The sequence below is a fragment of the Microcaecilia unicolor genome, chromosome 10, assembly GCF_901765095.1.
Source record: "Microcaecilia unicolor chromosome 10, aMicUni1.1, whole genome shotgun sequence".
Taxonomy (NCBI): domain Eukaryota; kingdom Metazoa; phylum Chordata; class Amphibia; order Gymnophiona; family Siphonopidae; genus Microcaecilia; species Microcaecilia unicolor.
Genome location: NC_044040.1, coordinates 166,730,840 through 166,751,702, shown reverse-complemented (window position 1 = coordinate 166,751,702; position 20,863 = coordinate 166,730,840). Strand labels below are relative to the sequence as shown.

At 45.5% G+C, this 20,863-nt stretch overlaps 1 protein-coding gene across 1 annotated transcript in view; it reads left to right on the top strand.

The window, feature by feature from the left end:
- Positions 1 to 20,863, top strand: part of WDFY1 (WD repeat and FYVE domain containing 1) — a 104,879-nt gene that overhangs the window by 32,877 nt on the left and 51,139 nt on the right. Inside the window, exons 4-6 of the mRNA XM_030216556.1 lie at positions 13,421 to 13,475; positions 16,787 to 16,937; positions 18,007 to 18,119. Of these exons, the coding sequence (XP_030072416.1) occupies positions 13,421 to 13,475; positions 16,787 to 16,937; positions 18,007 to 18,119 (319 nt within the window). The remainder of the gene's footprint in view (positions 1 to 13,420; positions 13,476 to 16,786; positions 16,938 to 18,006; positions 18,120 to 20,863) is intronic.

Genomic DNA, 20,863 nt, shown 5'->3' with positions numbered 1-20,863 from the left:
CGGACATCCAAGGGAGGTAGCCAGTCCGGTACCCCCCCCATGCCTTGGCAACGTCTAGAAGGTGAGGGGGGGGGGAGAGCTGGTGAAGGCCCGGGAAGAGAGGTCTGCAGAAACAAAGAGCGAGAAGGCTATGGAAGTTAGTCAAGAAATGCTGTCAGAGTCCGAAGAGGAAGGCAGCGAGGATGGTGACTCCTCAGAAGAGGAGGAGGAGGATTTGCTTGATATTAGTTATGATCCGGATGATCCAGCCAGCAGGGTGGTGAACATGGTGAAGCATATTAAGCTGGTGGAGAGGGAAGTGGGGGAACTGGGGAAACGTTTGAAGATGGCAAAAACGTTGTGTAAGTTTGCCCCAGGACAGCACAGGAAGATGTATGAGAAAGAGGAAGGCAGATTAACAAAGATGTTGCAGTCTAAAGAACTTTTATTGAACAGATTGAAAAAGGGCCCAGAAAATCCTTTGAAAGAACTGTATGTTAATTTAGAAAGGATGGCAGGCTCATGTTCCAAGGGCCCTATAAAGACTGGGTCAGAGCAAGCTTTGAAGGGGCATAGAGAAAACAGAGTGGAGAAGCATGTGGATGCAGGGTTTGGGCGGCAGGAGCCGTCTGCCCAGGGAGAATTACCAGAGACCAGTACACAATCTACTTTGCAATTCATGAAGCAACTAGCAAGTCAGTCCAGTGCACTTACCAAAGGTGAAGCTCCAGTGGGAAGGAAGGCTGGAGGAGGATCCAATATGGAGGGGTCACGTCTGGAGCAGCCTGGAGGGGAGATTGCAGAAAACAAACATAATACCATGCAAAAATGCCAGGTGTTGGAGACGGAGGACTCAAGGGGGGGTTTCGGTGCAGAAGTACTGGTGGACATGACTAGTGTGGCTGGCGGTCTCCCTGGGGAGCCGCTGGCAAAAGATCCGCAGGAGCAGCGGCAGATGCAAGAACATACCTGCCAGACGGAGGATAAGAAGGGTGGAGGTCCACAGCGGCAGCCTGAATCAGCGCAGGATGGGGAGATCCAGGGCAAGCCGGAGACTGTAGAGATGCGGGGAAAAGCTGGCGTTCCCTTGCAAAAGGCATCGGGAGGGAGAACAGTTGCAGGAGGACTTTCAGGCAGCCAGCAGGCTTCTGAGCAGCGAACGGCAGAGGGCAGATCGCTGCTGGACAAGAAGGATTCGCTGGGTTTAGCGGGACAGGAGGCGGGGCTTCCGGGCCCGGTGAGGCCACGCCCCCGCGGGCCAGAGTGTCGGGAGCCTTTGCCCAACCAGGACGCAGAAGCGGGACGTGGCAGCCTGATGGATAGCGGGTTCAGAATGGCGCCTGTGGCAGAGAGTGTTGGGGCAGCGCGGGATGTTGGGGAGCTGCCAGTTGAGGAGCGTCAGTCGGTGCAATCCCTGCAGCAGCCAGCAGATCTGTTGGGACAGGAGGGGACTGGTATAAGTGACTGTGCATATAGGGGGAGGGCGGGGTCTGGGGAATTGGTGTTGGACATTGTTGCTACGAAGAAGCAACAAGACATTGAAGGGTTTCATAATAAGTTGGCGATTGGGGAGGGGGAGGGGGAGGGTGGAATGAAGGATGATGGGAAACAGGGGGAAGATGCTTGTATAGGGCGGGCTGGGGTTAGTTCAGGGAAGGGGACAGGGGGGTGGGTGGGGGGCGGGGGCCCGGTCCTTTGCTGCAGTAGTCCAGGGGAGGGGGAAGACAGAGGAGGGTGGACCTAGTGGGGGTGCGGGTAGGGCTTTTGGGGGTAAGGGGAAGGGGAATGGGCAGCTTCCTAAGCGACGTAATGTAGTACAGTTAAAATGGTTGGGGGAAGGGGCAATGCCATCAAGGGACCGGGTCTTGCAGCAGGTAATGGGGATGGGGTTTATACCCGAAGATTTTTATGCATGTATACATCCCTACAATATTCCTGAGTATGATATTAGCTTCATGACACAGAGGGGGCTGGAGATGTTTTGGGGAAGATATGAGGGGTTGCGGGGGAAAGGGGAATGGAAAGATTTCAGGGCCATCCCGATCAGCACGCCGGACTTGGTGCAGGTGACCCTACTCGTGAGGAATGAGTCTCTTTCAGGGGCAGATTTGGCGTATTGGCTGCAGCGGTACGCGGAGTTAAGATCCCCGCTGACGAAATTGCCGGATCCAAGCAGGGTGTGGGCAGGAGGGTGGGGAGCACGGGTACGGTTGAAACAGATAGGCCAGGTAGTGCAGCACATCCCTTCGTCGGCGTTCATTGGCCGTGATCGCGTCCTCTGTTTTTACAAGGGACAGCCACGTCAGTGTTTTAAATGTGGCTCATTCAGACATTTTAGTATGTTGTGTCCAGTTGTAAAATGCGGGAAATGTGGGGATACGCAGCACCCCACAGAGGACTGTACACTGATTAGGTGTAATTTGTGTGGTACATTAGGGCATGCATTTAGGGACTGCCCTAGGGCGTCCCATAATGAGGGGGAAGAGAGGGATGAAGGCATGCGAAGGAAGGGAGGTGGGGGGGTGTCAGGGGAAGAGGAGGAAGAAGGAGGGCAGGAGATGCTAGATAGGGAGGGGGGAGTGCCAGGAGAGGGGCAGGGAGAGGGGGATTGGGTGCTGGCTCCTCGGAAGAAGGGGAAGAGGGGGAACGGGGAGGCAGGTAGGGAGGTCCCGAAAGGGAAGAGAGGGGGAAATAGGTTTCAGGTGCTGGAAGAGGATGAGGAGGTGGGGGGCGAGGAGGTAGAAAGGATGGAGGAAGGGGAAGAGGTAGGGGGGATGGTAGATGGTAAACGGAAATTTGAAGGGGTCCAGGGGAGGGGTGACGGGGGTAGGAAGAAGGGAAGTCAGGCTCAGGAGGGTGGGGAGGGGGGATGGAGGAGGGGAAAGAGGGGGGAGAGGACAGAGGTGAGGAAGGGGGGAAGGGGAGTAAGAGGAAGGTAGAGAGGGTCGGGAAGGGGGTGCAGGCCCAGGAGCTTCAGTGGGGGGATAGGATGGAATTAGAGGAGGAGGTAGAGGGGGGATTAGGGGAGGGGGAGGGGAGGGGGAGTGAAAGGGTGAGTAGGGATGAAGAAGTAGGGCCGGTGGAAACCAAGAGGAAGAAAGGGAGGTTGAAAGGGGAGGGAGGAAGGGAGACTGTAGGGGGGGGAGATGGAGGGGAGGAGAGGGAGCGGATTGAGGCTGAAGGTGACCGAACAGCAGAGATTTTGATTCGGGGCGAGAGAGGAGTTCTTCAGGAGGTCGGGGAGCAGGGGAAGGAGGAGGGGGTGACTGGGTCGGTGACTGGGTCAGAAGAAGATGGCAGGGCTTCTACTCACATTTGCCACACTTAATGTGGCTAGTATTAGGTCGGCAAAGGCACAGGGTATGGCGTATGATTGGTTTGCACGGGTCAGAGCAGATTGTTTCCTGATACAGGAGACCCGGTTGCGATCCCTCGAGGAGGTCAGGCGTGCGCAACGGGCCTGGAGGTGGGGTCCTTCTGTGTGGGGGTTGGCGGGGGACAGATATGGGGGGGTTGGGATTTTGTTTAAGAGGCATGAGGTTTGTATCCAACGGGTGGTGGAATTGGGGGTGGGGAGAGGGTTGGTAGTGGATGTGGTTTGGGCGGGTAGGGCACTTCGGGTGGTAAACGTGTATGGGCCCCAGAGCAAGAGGGAGAGGGTGCTTTTGTTCGGGAAAATCAGACCCTATTTGTGCACATCACGGCAGGTAATTTGGGGAGGAGACTTTAATACAATTTTGCGGAGAAAGGACAGTGGGGGGAAGTCGGTGCAGGTGAGATACGATGGGGTGCGATTGGCAGGGATAATGCATGAGGCGGGGTTGGTTGATGTACATATGGAGTTTTTGGGGGAGCAGGATGGGTTTACGTTTTTCAGAGGGCAATGTAAAAGTAGAATAGATCGTTTTTTGGTGAGGAAAGGGGTTTGTTTTCAGGGACCTAAAGTAGAGGCAGTAGACTTTTCAGACCACCGTATGGTTATCATAGAGGTGGGGGGGGCAGCAGCTCAGAGGCCAGGGAGGGGGTTATGGAGGCTAAATTTGAGATGGTTAGGCAGTGGGAGGGTGAGGGAGGATTTTCTGAGATTTTTGGAAGACCAGGTCACGGTGCAGGGAGCCTTTTCATCACTGGGAGGGTGGTGGGAGGTGGTGAAGAAGCGCACACGGGAGTTTTTTGTGCGGCAGGCAAGGTGGGAAGGGAGGGAAAGGACGAAGTTGGGCATGGCGGTTAAGATGAAGAGGGATAAATTGATTTCTCAGGGGGGGAGTGCGGGGGAAATTCAGGAATTACAAGTCCTTTTGGAAAAGGTGCAGTATAACCGCTATTCCTCTTTGGTCTATGAACGTGATTTTGGTAAATTATTTAGTCCGGACCCCTTTGTTTGTTGTAGGGAAAGGAGGGAGCACAAGGTGTTGGAGAGTGTGCGGGATGCCCATGGGACTCTTCAGGACTCCAAGGAGGGGATCCTACGGGTTGTAGAGGATCATTTTTCGGCATTCTTTTCCACCCAGGGGGTAGATGAAGATTTGATGGACCGGTATGTGCAGGGTACGCCTGGGATAGGGAATTGGGGGCCCCAGCTCCAGACCTTGTCGCAACCATGGACCTTGCGGGAAGTGGAGGAGGCGATTGAGGCACTCCACAAAAAGTCTTCGCCAGGGCCGGATGGGCTGCCGGCCGAGTTTTATAAGGTCTTTAAGGTGCAGTTGGGTCCGATATTGTTGAAGGTGTGGGAGGCGGCCCGAGTGGAGGGATCCCTCCCAAAATCACTGAAGGAGGCGGCCATTGTGTTGCTCAGCAAGGGGAAAGATGCGTCAGAGCTAGGCAATTGGCGGCCTATTGCATTACTTAATACGGACCGGAAAATTTTTGCGAGGATGTTGTTCCAGAGGATGAGGCAGATGTCGGGGACATTGTTAGCAGCCTCACAAGCATGTGGGGTTAAGGGGAGGGGGGGTGTTAGAGGCAGCGGCGTGGGTTAGGGAGGGGTTTGAGCATAGTAGGGCAGGACCCACGGGTAGATTAATGATAGCTTTAGATCAGGATAAGGCATTTGATAGGGTTCAATGGGGGTTTTTGTGGCGGGTGTTGGAGCATTATGGGTTTCCAAAGGGATGGGTAGAACAGCTGAAGTTAGTGTATAACCAGGCGGAATGCTTTCCGTTGGTAAACGGGTGGAGGGGGAAGAGGTTTGGGGTAGGTGCAGGGGTGAGGCAGGGGTGTCCACTTAGTCCGTTGCTGTATGCGTACGCCATTGACCCATTTGTGCGAAGGGTGGAGCAGGGAGGTGGGGGAGGTTTGAAAGGGGTGGAGGTGGGGGAAGGTCATCAGCTGAGGGTCATGGCGTACGCGGATGATGTGACGGTCTGGGTAGCAGACCAGCAGGAAGGGGGGAAATTGCAGGAGATGATCGATGAGTATTCACAGGCGACGGCATCACGGATCAACTTTCAGAAGTCCAATAGTTTGTGGGTAGGGGATCAGGGTGGGAAGTTTGGGTTAGGAGGTAGGTTTCCGTCACCAGGGGAGAGGCTGAGGGTCTTGGGCATTCACTTTGGATTAGGGGATTATGGGTTGGAGAATTGGGATAGGTGTTTGCAGTTAGCCAAAGTAAAGGTAGACAGGTGGAAGGGGTGGAAAATGTCTATGGGAGAGCGGGTTCGGCTAATTAAAGTTCATTTGGTTCCTTTGTTGTTGTTTGTCAGTTATATTTGTTTGTTGCCCGAAAGCCGTTACACGTTACTCTATAGTATTTTTTTTCAGCTATTGTGGGGAAACAGAATGAACCCTGTTAAGCGCAATATTACATATTTACCAAGGAGGGAGGGAGGGGTAGGTATGATAAACCCGGTTTTGTTTTTCAGTTCGTTATTTTTGCAGTTTAACTTGGGTAGGGCGGTAGGGCAGGAGCCCCCAGGGTGGGCGCGGAGTGTCCTTGGGTGGTGGTCACGGTATTGGACAATATGGCAGCAAGGAGGAAGAGTTGTAGCTTTGAGGAAGGGTGTCCCGGAGGGGGTGGTGTATTACAAATCTCTGGTAAAGCTAGTGCGGGTATGGGGGCTGACGGTGGGTGAGATCCAGGAAGGAAGAAGGGAGGTATGGATGGAAAGGGTAAGGTCGCAGGTTTTCACTGCACCCTTGGTGTTGCGGGATGCTCCTGAGGTAGTGCTGAGGCAGGGTTTACGGCTTATAACATCAGACAGGATCCCGGTTAAGTATCGGGACATGGCGTGGCTGTCCCTGCACGGTAAGTTGTACGTGCGAGGCAACTTGAAGTATCGCAGCGTGCAGGACAGGGGATGCCCGAGAGGGGAATGTGCTGGGGCAGAGGAGACAATGGAACACTTCTTACAGAGGTGCCCATTCACGGTGCAGGTTGGGAATCGGGTCTCCTCGCTGTTGAAGATCCCTGGGTTCAGTAATTATAGTTATGCGGATTGGGTATATGGTCCCATGCATAAAATAAGGGGCTTGGATCCGATAACTCGTTTCATTATTTCACTGGTTCTGCGCTACTGCCTCTGGATGGCGCGATGTAGGGTTTCTCTGCACCAAGAGTTCCGGTCAGTAGAACGTGTTAGTTGGGATGTGGTGAGAGCCGTGCAGGATGTGGCGAAGTGGGAGGGGGTGGAGAGGGGTAAGGGGACAGCCTTGCGGTGGTGGAAGCAGGTTAGGCTAAAACCTCCATGAAATCCTAGAGAAAAGTTATTGTTTGGAGTAGGTTTGTGTTCTGTATTAGTTGGGGACTTTGCTGTTTGTATGAGTGTAAAGGGGGATATTTCTGTTGGATGATGTTTGTGGGGAATGGGGGACGGGGTGAGGTTTTATGTTTGTATTCTGTTTTTAGTTTTTTCTAATAAAAAGAGTTCTCCAAGTATCCACCACTCTCTCCGTGAAAAAATACTTCCTGACATTTTTTTTGAGTCTGCCCCCCTTTCATTTCATGTCCTCTAGTTCTACCGCCTTCCCATCTCCAGAAAAGGTTTGTTTGCGGATTAATACCTTTCAAATATTTGAACGTCTGTATCATATTACCCCTGTTTCTCCTTTCCTCCAGGTTATACATGTTCAGGTCAGCAAGTCTTTCCTCATACGTCTTGTAATGCAAATCCCATACCATTCTTGTAGCTTTCCTTTGCACTGCTTCAATACTTTTTACATCCTTAGCAAGATACGGCCTCCAAAACTGAACACAATACTCCAGGTGGGGCCTCACCAACGACTTATACAGGGGCATTAAAACCTCTTTTCTTCTGCTGGTCACACCTCTCTCTATACAGCCTAGCAACCAAGTATTGCAGTGGTTTTGTGATGTGTTTTGAGATTTGGGAATTAATGTATTTTTATGCATATATTATGTGTTTGCCTCTAAAGGAAAATTTATTTACTTATTTATTGGTCCACTTGTATCCCACATTTTCCCAGCTTATGCGGGCTCAATGTAGCTAATAAAATTACATTATACAATAGCAAAAATTGGCAAGAGAAGCTGACAGAAGGGAAAAGAGTTGATAAACTAAAAAGAATAAGGGAGTTAAACAGCATTGTTGACTTCGGGATAGGCTTTGTTAAACAAATAAGTTTTTAACAGTTTTTTAAAAGTTTGATGATCTGTTGACTCTTTCAAAAGTCTCAGTAAAGCATTCCAAGTTCGCGGACTGATGAATGAGAATGAAGAGGTGTAGATTGTCTTCTATTTGAGATGCCTGCATGAAGGATAGTGCAGATTAAGATAAATTTGAGATGTCTCCAAGGAATTTCTCAATGGCAAATCGATCAAATCACACATGTACAGGTTCTTCACCGTAAATCTTGTGAGTTAAGGCACAGATCTTGAAATCAATACGGTCCTTAATGGGAAGTCAGTGAAGTTTCACACGAAGAGGCTGCACACTGTCAAAGCGAGACTTACCAAAAAACAGTCTGGCTGCGGTGTTTTGAACCGTCTGGAGCTTCTTCAGAATATAGTGTGTACAACCAGCAAAAATGCCACTGCAGTAGTCGATGTGACTTAAGACCAAAGAGTGAATCAGGGTTCGAAAAATATCCTTAGGCAGGAGCTGTTTAATGCGTTTAAGCTTCCACAAAGAGAAGAACATTTTCTTCGTAATTTGCTTAACATGACAATCAAGCGACAGTTGGCTGTCCAGCGTGACCCCAAGAATTTTCAAGCTGTTCGAGATTGGGAGAGTAGTGTCAGGAGTAACCAGAGCTGTAGGGAGAGACTTGTTATGTTTGGAAGAAAAAACAATGCAATGAGTTTTATCCTTATTGAGTTTAAATTTAAACGCATTAGCCCAGGATTCCATAATGGAAAAACTGGCCTGGATTGTGCCAGTAATTTCAGACTGGGTAGACTTGAAATGAATGGAGATGGTTACATCATCTGCGTAGATAAAAGGTGTAAGGCCATGCTTGGATAATGCAGAAGCAAGAGGAATCATCAAAATGTTGAAGAGCGACGGAGATAAAGGAGATCCTTGCGGTACTCCACAGACAGGTGTCCAAGGTGGTGAGATAGTGGAGTTCACGTTGACTTGGTAAGACCTAGAGGAAAGGAAACCCTTGAACCAATTTAGCACATTGCCGCCAATACCAAATTTATCGCATGGTCAACCATGTCAAACACACTGGACAAATCAAATTGTAGTAAAAGAATATTTTTGCCTACAGAGATGGTGTTTTTAAAATTGGACAACAGAGTAATCAGAACTGTTTCAGTGCTATGCTGAGTGCGGAAACCTGATTGAGATTCATGAAGAATATTAAATTGGTTCAAGTAAGATGTTAGTTAGTAGTGACCATACTTTCCATAAGTTTTGCTAGTAGCGGGATTGAAGCCACTGGATGATAGTTAGTAATAATATTAGCCTTTTGCTTTGGGTCCTTTGAAATTGGGGTAAGCAGAATACTACCATGCTCCTTTGGGAAACGACCTTCCCGAAGCATAAAATTAAGGTGGTCTGTGAGATCAGTAATAAAACAGGAAGGGGGAGAGGTCAGGAGGTAATTAGGGCAAATATCAAGCTTACAGAAAGTTTTTGAAAACCTAGTGAGTGCTTGCAGTACTATCTCCGGAGTCAAGGGTGTGAAGTTGAACCAAAAGCGATCTGCAGGGCAATAAACAGAAGAGTAATCAAGGTCAAGAAGAAAGTTGCCTGTGTCTGTGGAAGAGTGGCCCAGTGATACACGCAGGTCCAAAATTTTCTCATAGAAATATTTTGCAAGCTGATCAGCAGCTAGAAGGTCAACTTGTTGCGATGTAATTGCAGTAGTGTCAAGAAGCGAGTTTGAGTTGGTAAAGCTTCTTAGGGTCTTTACTAGACGAAGTGATTTGTTTCCTATAATAAAGTCTTTTAGCTTGTTTAATGGCACGTTTATATTTACGCTGTTGAACTTTCCAAGCATTAAGCATTATTTCATTTTTCGACTTGGACCATGCTCTTTCGTACCTCCTAGTTTGAGTTTTTAATGTTTAAGTCCTGAGTAAACCACGGAGTCGAAGTACGCTTAAAGGAGGTTTTAAACTGCAAAGGAGCTAAGACATCTAGCACTGAACAACATCTGGAGTCCCATGCCGAAAGAAAATCCACGAATTCTGGGTGACCTGACCAATCAGAAGTGTACAACAATTGCCAAAATGATTTAGGGTCAACAACCCCTCTTGAGTAGTAGGAAGAGGGTTCTCTTGTGTTTAGATACACCCGATTTCATCCAGTGCAATGTGAGAGTCAATTTATAGTGATCAGACCAGGGCACCTCAGACCACTTGATATCTGACAAAGAGAAACAGTTGTCATTAAGGAACTTGAAGGAGAGAAGGTCCAAGGTGTGACCCTTGATATGCGTTGTATGCAGACTGGGCCAGGTAAAATCCCAAAGGGTAAGAAAATCCAAACATTGGCTGGCATTACTTGAAGTTGTAACTTCCAGGTGGAGGTTTAAGTCACCAAGTAGTAGAACATTAGAGGAGTTGGTGCAGGTATCAGAGATGACATCCATAAGGCAGGATTGACTGTTGTTCCAGTTGGAGGGTGGTCTATAGAACAAAACACAAGTCAGGTAATCTTGAAGAGTACTATGGTGTATCTTTATAGGCAAAATTTTGAGACATGGCGAGATAGTGTCGGCTAAGGTTTCAACAGAAAATAGAGTGCGATAGATTAACGCTATACCACCACCTCTCTTATCCGATCTGGTCCAATGCGTAATCTTGTAGCCTGCGGGGCACAGGTCTAACACAATAGGATCTGTAGGGCTGTGGATCCAAGTTTCAGAGACAAAGAGAAGGTCCAGGTTATCCTTTTGTAATCCAGTCAGTTATAAGAGCAGCCTTATTAACAACAGATCTGGTGTTAATATAGCCCACACGTACTGGTTGATATTGAGCAGCAGTGAGCATTGAGGTGGTAATGACTTTCAGACATCGAATCCTTGGAGAGTTGAAATTAGATGAATTCCTAGGGGAGCACTGTATGGGTACATTGGAGCCAATGCGGGAACCAACACGGCGATGCGAGGAATACGTGGACAATCTTCTATTACAAATGATTGGTGGAATAAAGGTGGATTCAGAAAAATGAGTGGTCAGTGAAACGAGATATAAAATAAGAAGCAGAGTTGAGGAAATCATAGTAGGTTGCAACTGGGAGGCAGATCCCGGTATCGGAGAAAGCGGCACCAGAACCACAAGTGCACTCAAACAATAGTCAGCTCAATATCAGGAAACAGAGCACAAGCCACAGATTCTTCGGCTCTTAAACGGCAGCTATTGCAACGGGAGAAGTGAGTCTGTAAACAGCCTTCAGCCACCGAAAGCTCCTTGCTGTAGTTCCACACAGCTGAGATGCCTGCAGTTCTCTCCCCGTCCAGGCAGGGCTTTTAATTTGACAGAGCAGAGTGGGAGTGACACAGAGGACGAGCAGCTAACCCCTCCCAAATCTTCGCCCCAGCCACACAAGCAGATTGCAAAGCAGCATCTGTCCAATAGCAGCAGTGCAGCCCCTAGGCGGGTACAACTGTGAAGCAGATGTCGAGTAGCACTGACAAGTGGAATCAGGGTTAGGCTTCAGGCAATGATGCGATGCAGATGCTGGGGTGACTGGTGTTCAAGACGGCCGAAATGGTGACTCTGTTAGGCACTGCAGCAAGATGGGAGAGGAGAGGGAGCAGGAAAACCTGTCGAATGTTGACCAAAGTTGGTTGATAATCACAGCTGAGCGGCTATGAATGTAGGCGAAGCTCAGAGGCTTCGACGGGCTGACTTACTCTTCTAAAGTACACAAAATCAGCTGTTCACCAGGAACGGTTCGTTATAGGGTTCCCGGAAGATTTCAGACCCAGCGGGTGAGCAAGTGCCCTGCTCTAACTTCACGCCACTCATAGCAGCACTCGTGACTCGGACAAGCCGACGATGCTATCAGGTAGTATCCCCAGACCGCCGCCTTTGCCTCTAGCAGATCAGGCCGCAGGTGACCAATGGTTAAGTGACCGATTGAAATCAGCGACAAGCAGATCTAATCGGCAGTTAAGTGCCTAAACAACAACTTGACTCTAAGTTAAGCAGGTATTCAGTGCAGAGTGCTAAACAGCCAATTTAAAGGTAATTGTCAAGTACGCGGTGAAAGAGCAACAGTTTCCAATCTGTCTATGCAGCGGCCATTTTACTCTTCTTATAATTTGCTTATAATCAACTTCTTAAAGATGAGCTTCAATAGCAATAGCATCAAGCTTGTACAAATAAGTGGCCAACTTGTTTTTTCTAAAGTAAGACACAAAACATTGTTTGCATGTCAAGAAACTACTTGAATATTTTCTCTGATAGATTTATAAAATAAGTGATTAAGGAGACCTTTTTTTTTTTTTTTTTTTTTTTAAAGTTGTGAATTTGCTTAGATTGAATCCATATCTTGATTCTGATTTTTTTTTGTTTGTTTTTGGTAGAGTAATGCTGTAACTTATGTTGGCTCCTATAGACTACTGGGGGAGGAAAAGTGTGGGCTGTTCTGTTCTGAAGGCCATGCTGGAACCTAGCGGCCAGTTTTGTTTTGGCAGAGCTGTGAATTTCAGCTGCAGCTTATTGATCACCTTGTCTTTTGTCAGTATTATGTAATATGCTGGGGACCATTAGGAACAGCTGAGTACACAGGGTTATATATACTAGTCCAGTGCCACATTAAGCTGACTATTGGTATATACTTATTACCCTTGATTTTGGCATTTTAAACTGTTTTGTGATTGTTCTACTTTCATAAATCTGATGTAGAATGCAGGGAATTCTATAAATAACACTGAAAAATGGGTGCCAAAAAAAAAAATATCACTAAGCGCTGTTGGGTGCATGCCCTTATATAGAATAGCATAAATTTTTGGATCCTAAGCCCCCTTTTGGGATAAGTGCTATAGGAATTAGACAGCCTGCCTTATAGAATAGCACGCAGTCAGATACGCACACAAATTTTATTGAGTGCCAGTTAACAACAACTGGTTGACACCAGTTAAGAGCTCGTTGGCTAGTTTGCACATATATCTTGGCAGCATGCCCAAATTTGGGCGCCATATATAGCGTCCAGGGGAATATTTGTCTATATATTTTAGACATTGTCCCCCGTATTCTCTATATGGTGCCCAAAATTGGGTGGTGGTCCAAGATGTGTGCCTAACTCAATTGGCTAACAAACCAATGAGTGCCAATAATTGGGTGCTAATTGTTACCAATTTCAATTTGTGCGCACATATCTTGCTATGTACTATTCTATAACAATGTGCACCCAAATTCCATAGCGTGCAACCCATGGGAGGTGCATGGGTGGGTCAGAGGTGTTCTTAAAATTTGTGTACAGGGTTATAGAATTCCAGGGATGTATGCCCAAATCGGGTGCTGGGAATTGCACCTGGTTTCAGTAGGTGTTAAGAAATCGGCACTCAGTGCTGTTCTATAATGGGTGCTCATATTTGAATGCCCGTTATAGAATAGCATTGATCACCAATTTTTTTTTTCAGTACCACTTACTGAATCTAGCCCATAATGTGGATTTAGACTGGTGAGAAACATTTTGCTTTTATCATGTATAATTTTCATATTTACTTTTGCACTTTGTTTTACATGTGCTTTTATTGATGTGGCATTTTGGTTTCATAACTTTGAATCATTTTGTTCATCTGACCTTATGAAATGATTTCTGTGTTGTATATTGGTGTTTTTCTATTTTTGTGTTTATATTTTTTTTCTTTTTTTTTTTTTTGTTTTTCATTTATAATTATATCCCTGATAAGTTGATGTGGCCATGTTTCCATTATGTGCTGAATTAGACCATTAAAATTACTTTGGACTTTTAATAGTGTTGACCTAGGTTTCTTCTTGGATCCTCGCCTCTTTTTTTTTGTTTGTGAACAATATTGCTCTTTACAGCAAACCTTTTTTTCTTTTTCCTTTTTTTAGGAGTTTCGTATTGCAGAAGACTTCAATAAAATGAACTTTGTCAAGACATATCCAGGTATGTGGAAGGTAATTCCTCTCTGAGGCTCCTGTGCTGGCTGCTCTGCGCAAAAGAGAAGCATGTAATTGTTCTCTTACAATAAAACCACCTTGTTCAAACCTGGGCACCAAAGCACAATTAAACTGCAGATGTTTGTTTGGAATTTCCAATTTGAAAAGTTTTTTTTTTCTGTGAATAGCCTTGGTGCAAAAATTGACACAGTCCTTAGCAAGTTTACTACTGTAACTGCTATTTAGATAGATGTTTGATACAGACTCCTGATGCAGGCTTTACAGCCGAAACACGATTCATGTTGAGTCTGTGTTACCCAACAAAGATTTGCACCACAGTGCTTGTTTTGGGTCTCTTGTCACGTTTTGCTTTTGCTTTTGTAGGTAAGTCTATGACAGTGCACCTATTGAGTAAAATAATTTTTAAAAAAATCTTAGCATACTAGGGTGTATGCACATGTTGTACACTAAGGCTTAAGCACTTATACCAGCCATAGAGCTGGTGTGGTTGTACCTAAGTGTTGGAGATGTGTGTTCTTTCCAGAATCCACCTGTTTGTGCCCATCTATCAAATGTGCAGTGTTTAAGATATGTGCGTATTTACAGAATAGTCCTCGGGTGGAATTTTGGGATTTGGCTTATGCCTTTTTCAGTTATAGGTCAAGGCATATCACATTCAGGTACAATAGGTATTTTGCTGTTCCTGGAGGGCTCAAAATCTTGCTTTTACCTGAGGCAATGGAGGGCTAAGTGACTTGGTCAAGGTCACAAGGAGCTGCAGTTGGATTTGAACGGGGCTTCCCTAGTTTTCAGCCTGCTGCTCAAACCATCAGGCGGCTACTCTATATATGCACATTTGTGCCATTATTGTAATCCAGGAGTTCTCAACCCAGTCCTTATGACATGAGCCGCCTAAGCCTTGCTGTAATTTGATGTTAACCTTGCCTCCCTTTTCTTGAAAGCTAGATGTAACCATATAACTTCTCTCTTGTTTTTTTGTTTCTGCCACTTTTTAGCAAGAATACCCTCTGCCTTAATACTTCATAATTATCCACCTAGCTGCTTACAAGAACCTCTTCTAAAATTAGATACTAGTTCTAAAAAAAATTACTTGTTTTGCATATGTTGAAGTAAATCATTCAGAGGGATGCAAATGGCTTCCAAATTGTTGTAGAAACCGTTCAGCAAACATTGCAATGTCTTGTGACTGATCATACTGTAAACAAGCATGACTTTTCATCAAAAGGAAGTCTGTACTGGGGGGGAGGGGATAGTACGTTTATCAGAGGTTATAACACAAAAATATGTGCACTTGTATTCATAGGAGCCAACTTTTCAAAATGATTGGGGATGCTAAACCTAATGGAAATTAGCCTTCCCTGGACACAGTCAAAGAATTTGCTCAATATTGAGGGTGCTAAAGCACCCATATCACCCACAGAACTGGCTGCTTTGCTTGTGTTGGACACATGGTGGCTCATTTTCAAATTACGTAGACTTGCAAAGTTCCATTGGTTACTTTCTAACTTTGTAAGTCTGTGATTTGAAAATATGTCTCATGGTAACATACAGGCAAGGGATCTGAGAGCTAGATGCACTAGCTCCACGGAAAGAGCCCTTTCTTTACTGATCCCTTAGCGAATCGGTAAAAAACAGGCATGCATGAAGCAGTGGCGTTCCTAGGTCGGCTGCCACCCGGGGCAGATCGCCGCTGCATGACCCCCCCCCCCCAGCGCATCAAGCCTCCCCCCCCCCCCCCCCCCAAGTGCATTCTTGGCTGCTGGAGGGTACAGAGAGCAGCCACACGCCTGTCTGCTCCACTAGCTCCCTGCTCAGAGCTGACATGCGCGCAGCTGCTCTCGGCATCCTCCAGCAGCGTGCACCCGGGGCGGACCGCCCTGCCCTTGCTTCCCCACTGGCTTGAAGGAAATCGCATTCAAATGAGCTGCTTTCTGTTAGCTCATTTGTACGCAATTTCCTTCCTAAGGAGGGAAAGCCAGTCGGACAGCTGAACATGCGCAGAGCAGCCAATCGTTATGCTGGCTGCTCTGCGCATGCCAAAGACGGCTTCATACACGTCCTTCACTCAAAAAAAAAAAAAAAAGGACGGCTCTGACGAGCACTTGGACGTTTTTCCCTTCAGATTTTGTGATGGGCGTCCTCTTGGACGTGTGTTTCTTACGTGCCCAAAATGACCACGCCGGAGAGAATCGGGGATCAGGACGTGCTAGGACATCCAAATCAAAACTATTTGGATGTCCCTTTCGATTATGCCCCTCTAGGTCTCTCTCAGCCAATCACAGCGCGTTTAGCTGACACCAGTGAAATGCTCAGCCTTATTTTAAATCACTTTAAACGGCCAGGAGAGTCTTCTGTTTGTTTAAATCACATTGTCCAGAGCTATGTACTGATAATTGAGGAGCACTTTTTAACTGGCCAGTGCCATTGGAATATTGCCACATTCTGCTTCTGCACCGTCTGGTTTGTGCTGGGGCAGTCTATGGGAGGAGTCAGCTCTTGACCAGTTAGCAACCATATTCAGACCGCCAACCAGTTAAACAAAAAGGCTGTCCTAACTTTTTAGCTGTGGAGGTAACCAGACATTAGCTGGTGACCAGTTAACATCTAGGTTGTGGCAATTGCCTCTCATTTCCGATCCCCCCTTCCCCCTTTGCCAGCATACCTGGAAGGTCCTTGGTGGTCTAGTGGGGCAAGCGGGCAGGAACAATGCCCAATTGCGTCTGCCTTTTTGCCCTGCTAGACCAACAGGGACCATTCCCTCCACCACCTTTCTTCAAGGATCAGGAAGGGGAAGTGTCTTATGCAGATATCTTTCTGAATAGCTGGAACGCGCCTAAGGTCCAGTGGCCACTGCTGTAACAGTCCTAGATATTCAGTGTAGGTGCCTGCACAGGCCCAGCTGAATATCTGAGGCTTATAATTTAACCAGTGACAGTGAGTATTTACAAAAATGCTGACTTCCACTGGCTGAGTATTGGCCAGTCTATATTTTGCACTTGGGTGTCTGTTCAAAACTAAAATAAAAATCCGGATATATGATTGAGGAGGCTTTGTTGGGTGGGAACTACCGTGCATGAATAGAAAAGTAACCTTTAAACTTTTCAGCATCTGGTCAGAAGACTGTGCTATCGGTTGACAACATCCATTACTTGTTGTGACCAACGATTCTACTGTTTACCAAGAAGATCCATTACAGGTAAGCAGCTTAGCTTTCTTGGACTAACTATAATATTGAAGCTAAAGCAAGCAGGTATATTAAAAAAAAAAAAAAATATATATATATATATTTTTTTCCAGCTCATCAGAACCGCGTGAGTGCAATTATCTTCTCCACTGAAGCAGAATGGATGATCAGCACAGGACATGACAAAAGTATCAGCTGGATGTGTACCCAGAGCGGCAGCATGTTGGGAAGATATTACTTCACATCCTGGGCTTCTTGCTTGCAGTATCCTTACATCAGTGCATAGTCAGTAGTTTGTAATTTTAATGTAATATAAAGTCTACAAGACCGTATAGCGTAGATTCCAACAGTATCAATTTTACCACTTAGATTTTATATAGGGCATATGTATAGACATGAAAAAAAAAATTTTTATGAGGATAGATATCAGCCGGCATCAATGAGTTATCCACTGCATGCATTATTCCTGTATATTTAATGATGGGCCATGTCTGTGCACTGGCATTGAATATTTGGGTTTATGTGGCTGGCTTGCTATTTCTTTTGCAATCTAGGAGCCCTTTTACTAAGCCACGGTAGGCCTATCGTGCACTACTGAAGGACGCGCTGAGGCATCCTGCACTAGTTTTCTATTTAGTGCACGGTAATCCTGCGCTGGAAAATATTTTTTATTTTCCATCCAGAGAAACATGCCTGCGCTAATCAGGTAGCATGGACACGTTACCACACGATAGAGCTGGAGCCTTTACTGCCTCTTAAATAGGTGGTGATAAGGGCTCTCGGCGGTAATGGCCATGTGCTAATGGGGAAATTAGCATGTGGCCATTTAAAAAAATAAAAGACCATTTTAGTCGTGCTAAAGAGTGGCCAGAGCGCACAGGAAACCCACGCGCTATTTGCAGCACTGGCCACTTCTTAGCACGGCTTAGTAAAATGACCCCCAAGTGTGATATTCAGTACTTGGCCACATAAGCAACACCGCATAAAGATTGTTTTATGCAGTCTGATTTGGCTGCTTAACTTAGGTAGTTAAGTTCTGATTATCAGCGCTTAACCACATAAGTGCCGACTCCGGCCCCGGACCACCCACAAAATAGCCAGCTTTGTTTTAGCAGTGGTGATATTCAGCGGCAGTAATCGGTTAAGTGCTGTTAGCCCCTTACAAGTGATTTAACCACCAGAAATAGCTGCAGGCCAGTTAAATCACTTTGATTATTGACTCCCTGGTAATTGCTTATTTGCCAGAATGACTTAAATTACTGGAAGGGTATTTTCAGGAAAGTACTATCAAAGAAAGATTACTTATGATAACACCTTGACTGACTTTGCTCAGATACGATTATGATACTCAGCATGCTTTTGTTGGGGATTACTCTGGGCAGATCACCCTGTTGAAGCTTGAACAAAGCAGTAGCTCACTAATCACAACTCTCAAAGGACATGAAGGTAGGCTGCTCCCATTTGTGCATTCAACCAAACTAATTGTCACTGCAGCAACAGTGACAATTAGTTTGATGGATGGAGTGACTTAACAAGGTTTGCAAATTTTGTATTTGGTTACTCTTTAGAAAACATGTCAAAATGCTAGTTATCTGCTCTACTCTGCTTTATTCTTCTCCCTTTAATATGAGCTCTTACAAGCTACAATTTTCTCTTATTAGAACAAATATCTGCTTCTAGTTTTTTTTTTTTTTTTATTAGTAATGAGCTTTATTTCTCAGAAAAGTGAAGTAATGATGACTTGATACATTTGCCACAAAAATGAAAATGTTAATAGTGCATAGAATGAACCTGTGGAGGAGTGGCCTAGTAGTTAGTGTGGTGGACTTTGGTCCTAAGGAACTGGGTTCAATTCCCACTGCAGGCACAGGGAGCTCCTTGTGACTCTGGGCAAGTCACTTTGCCCCAGGTACAAATAAGTACCTGTATATAATATGTAAGCCGCATTGAACCTGCTATGAGTGAGAAAAGCGCGGGGTACAAATGTAACAAAAAATAAATTTAAACATGAAGTTCTTTGTATCTCCCCCCCCCGCCCCGTCCCTAAACAAGCTCAGTATTTGGTTTCTTTGACTAACAAACAAGACAAGATTTGTTCAGTGACTTGAAGGTAAGTCCCATATTAACAGGGCTTAAAAGCCCACCCTTGCCACCAAGGGACTACCTTACAACTGGTTCTAGGGGCTACCTTAGATTTCATCTTCCAGATTGCAAGAGAGTAAGCTATATGTCTGTTCACTCTGCAGACTTTAGATACCAAGGTGCTAAGTGGTGAAATTCACTGCCAATGGCAATCGGGGGTTAGCCTGATGTTGGCATTTCACAAAAGACTGAAAATTTTCCTCTGAGAGGTTTCTACCCATTGATGGAGTGTGTTAGGTTGTAACGGGCCATCAATGGTTTTTTACTTACTTTTTATGTGTATCATATTTGTGCTACTTTGCTGTTAATATTTTGTTTATGGTATTGTAAACCTTGCCTGTTTTTATTTATTGTAAGCTACATTAAACTTGTGTGTTCGGGATAATGTGGAGTATAAATGTCAAATGTTTATTTAAAACTTGATATACCACCTTTACTTAACAATAGGTCAAAATGGTTAATAATATAAAATATTAACATAAAATCAAGACAAGGAAATGGAACGCCAATTGCAATAGGAAATGAAACAATAACTCAGACACAAGTAATCATTCAAACACAGTTTAAAATCCCAAGCTACAGTGTGTGCAAATCAGATAGGAATAGGCTGGGCAGGATTAACAAGAGCTAAATGGAAAAGCTAAGTGGAAGTTTAAATTTTGTAAGGGAAAATATCCAGTTAAACTTAAATGTAGTTCCTTAGTTGTTTCTTATGCTTTATAGCAATTTGTGCACTTTACAACTGCGCCCTTATTCTTTACCCCCACAATATACCCCTTGTTACATCAGTATTTTGCCTGCCCATTTAAAACAAAATTGCATCAAGTGAAAACACTATGTAACGTCAGTTGGCATTAAACTGGCTGCAGTTTTGTGTATTGTACAGTATTACAACGGAATAATACTGGAAAGATGAACAAATATAAGCTACTGTCTGCCATAAAACAGCTGGACAGAAAGTGCCCTTAAGTGTCTTACCATGCTCACTCAGCTGAGGCTTGATGGGTTGACATGGACCTGCATGCCACTGTTCCAGGTTGAAACCCACTGAAGAAGGGCCTAATGGGTTACCTCCTGGTGAAAAATAAAGCCCTGAACTTAAAGCCCCTTTAAAACAACATTTTTAATTCAGATAACCGCCTTATCACTGCAACATGGTACATGATAATAACCTGTATATTAGTCTGCAAACAAGGAGTATTCTTTAACCAGTGAGGTTTGTGTGGGAGAGTAAGCCACCCCCAAGGAGCAGAAGAAGCCTGATCCTTGGAGACCTGGAAATTAAAAGAATTTAGTACTCCCCGCCCCAAGGATGCGTTGACCTAATCAGAGCTTCTTGACTTCCCACTTCACATTTTATTTAAAATGTAAACAAGCTGTTGGATCCTCTTGGCCAGCCCCTATCCAAAAGTCCTGTTTGCAGCTAGGCTCGACCCCGGGCCTGCCATTGCTTAGTACCTATAGCTGGCAAAGTAGCTCATCTGCTGGTTAATTGGGGGTGTTCAGGATGAGCCCATTGTTTGACTGACTTCTCATAGGCCGTGCCTTCTCATTTTAATAAGTTTTGTCACAAGCTACTATTCTGTAGATCTGCAGTGTGCCATATAATTGATGTATTCTGCAGATTTAAGGCCCAAGTTTCAATCCTAACAGCAGTGTGCTTGGTTTGGTTAGTTTGTTTATAGTTTCCTAGTAAGGAGTTTAGTTGATTGATCCTCGGACTGCTGATTTACACAGTGGTTGAATTTTTTTTTCCTATATTTAAAGATTTTTCACCTGTGTGGTATCTTGAGACAGATATTTAGGAATGGGAAAGGGGAAAAAGTAGTTCATTTGATATTTCTGAGGATATGTTGAGTGGAATAACTTCTAATATAGAGGAAAAAGTTTACCTGATATATCCCTTTACAGAGTAGGCTAATTTAGCAAGCATAAGGGTGCTGTTAGCATCTAGAGTTTTGGTGTTAAACATTTCATGCTGAATGTAGCAAGCCTGTGTTGCCGCACGTTGAGGTGTATTTTCAAAGCACTTAAGACTTACAAAGTTC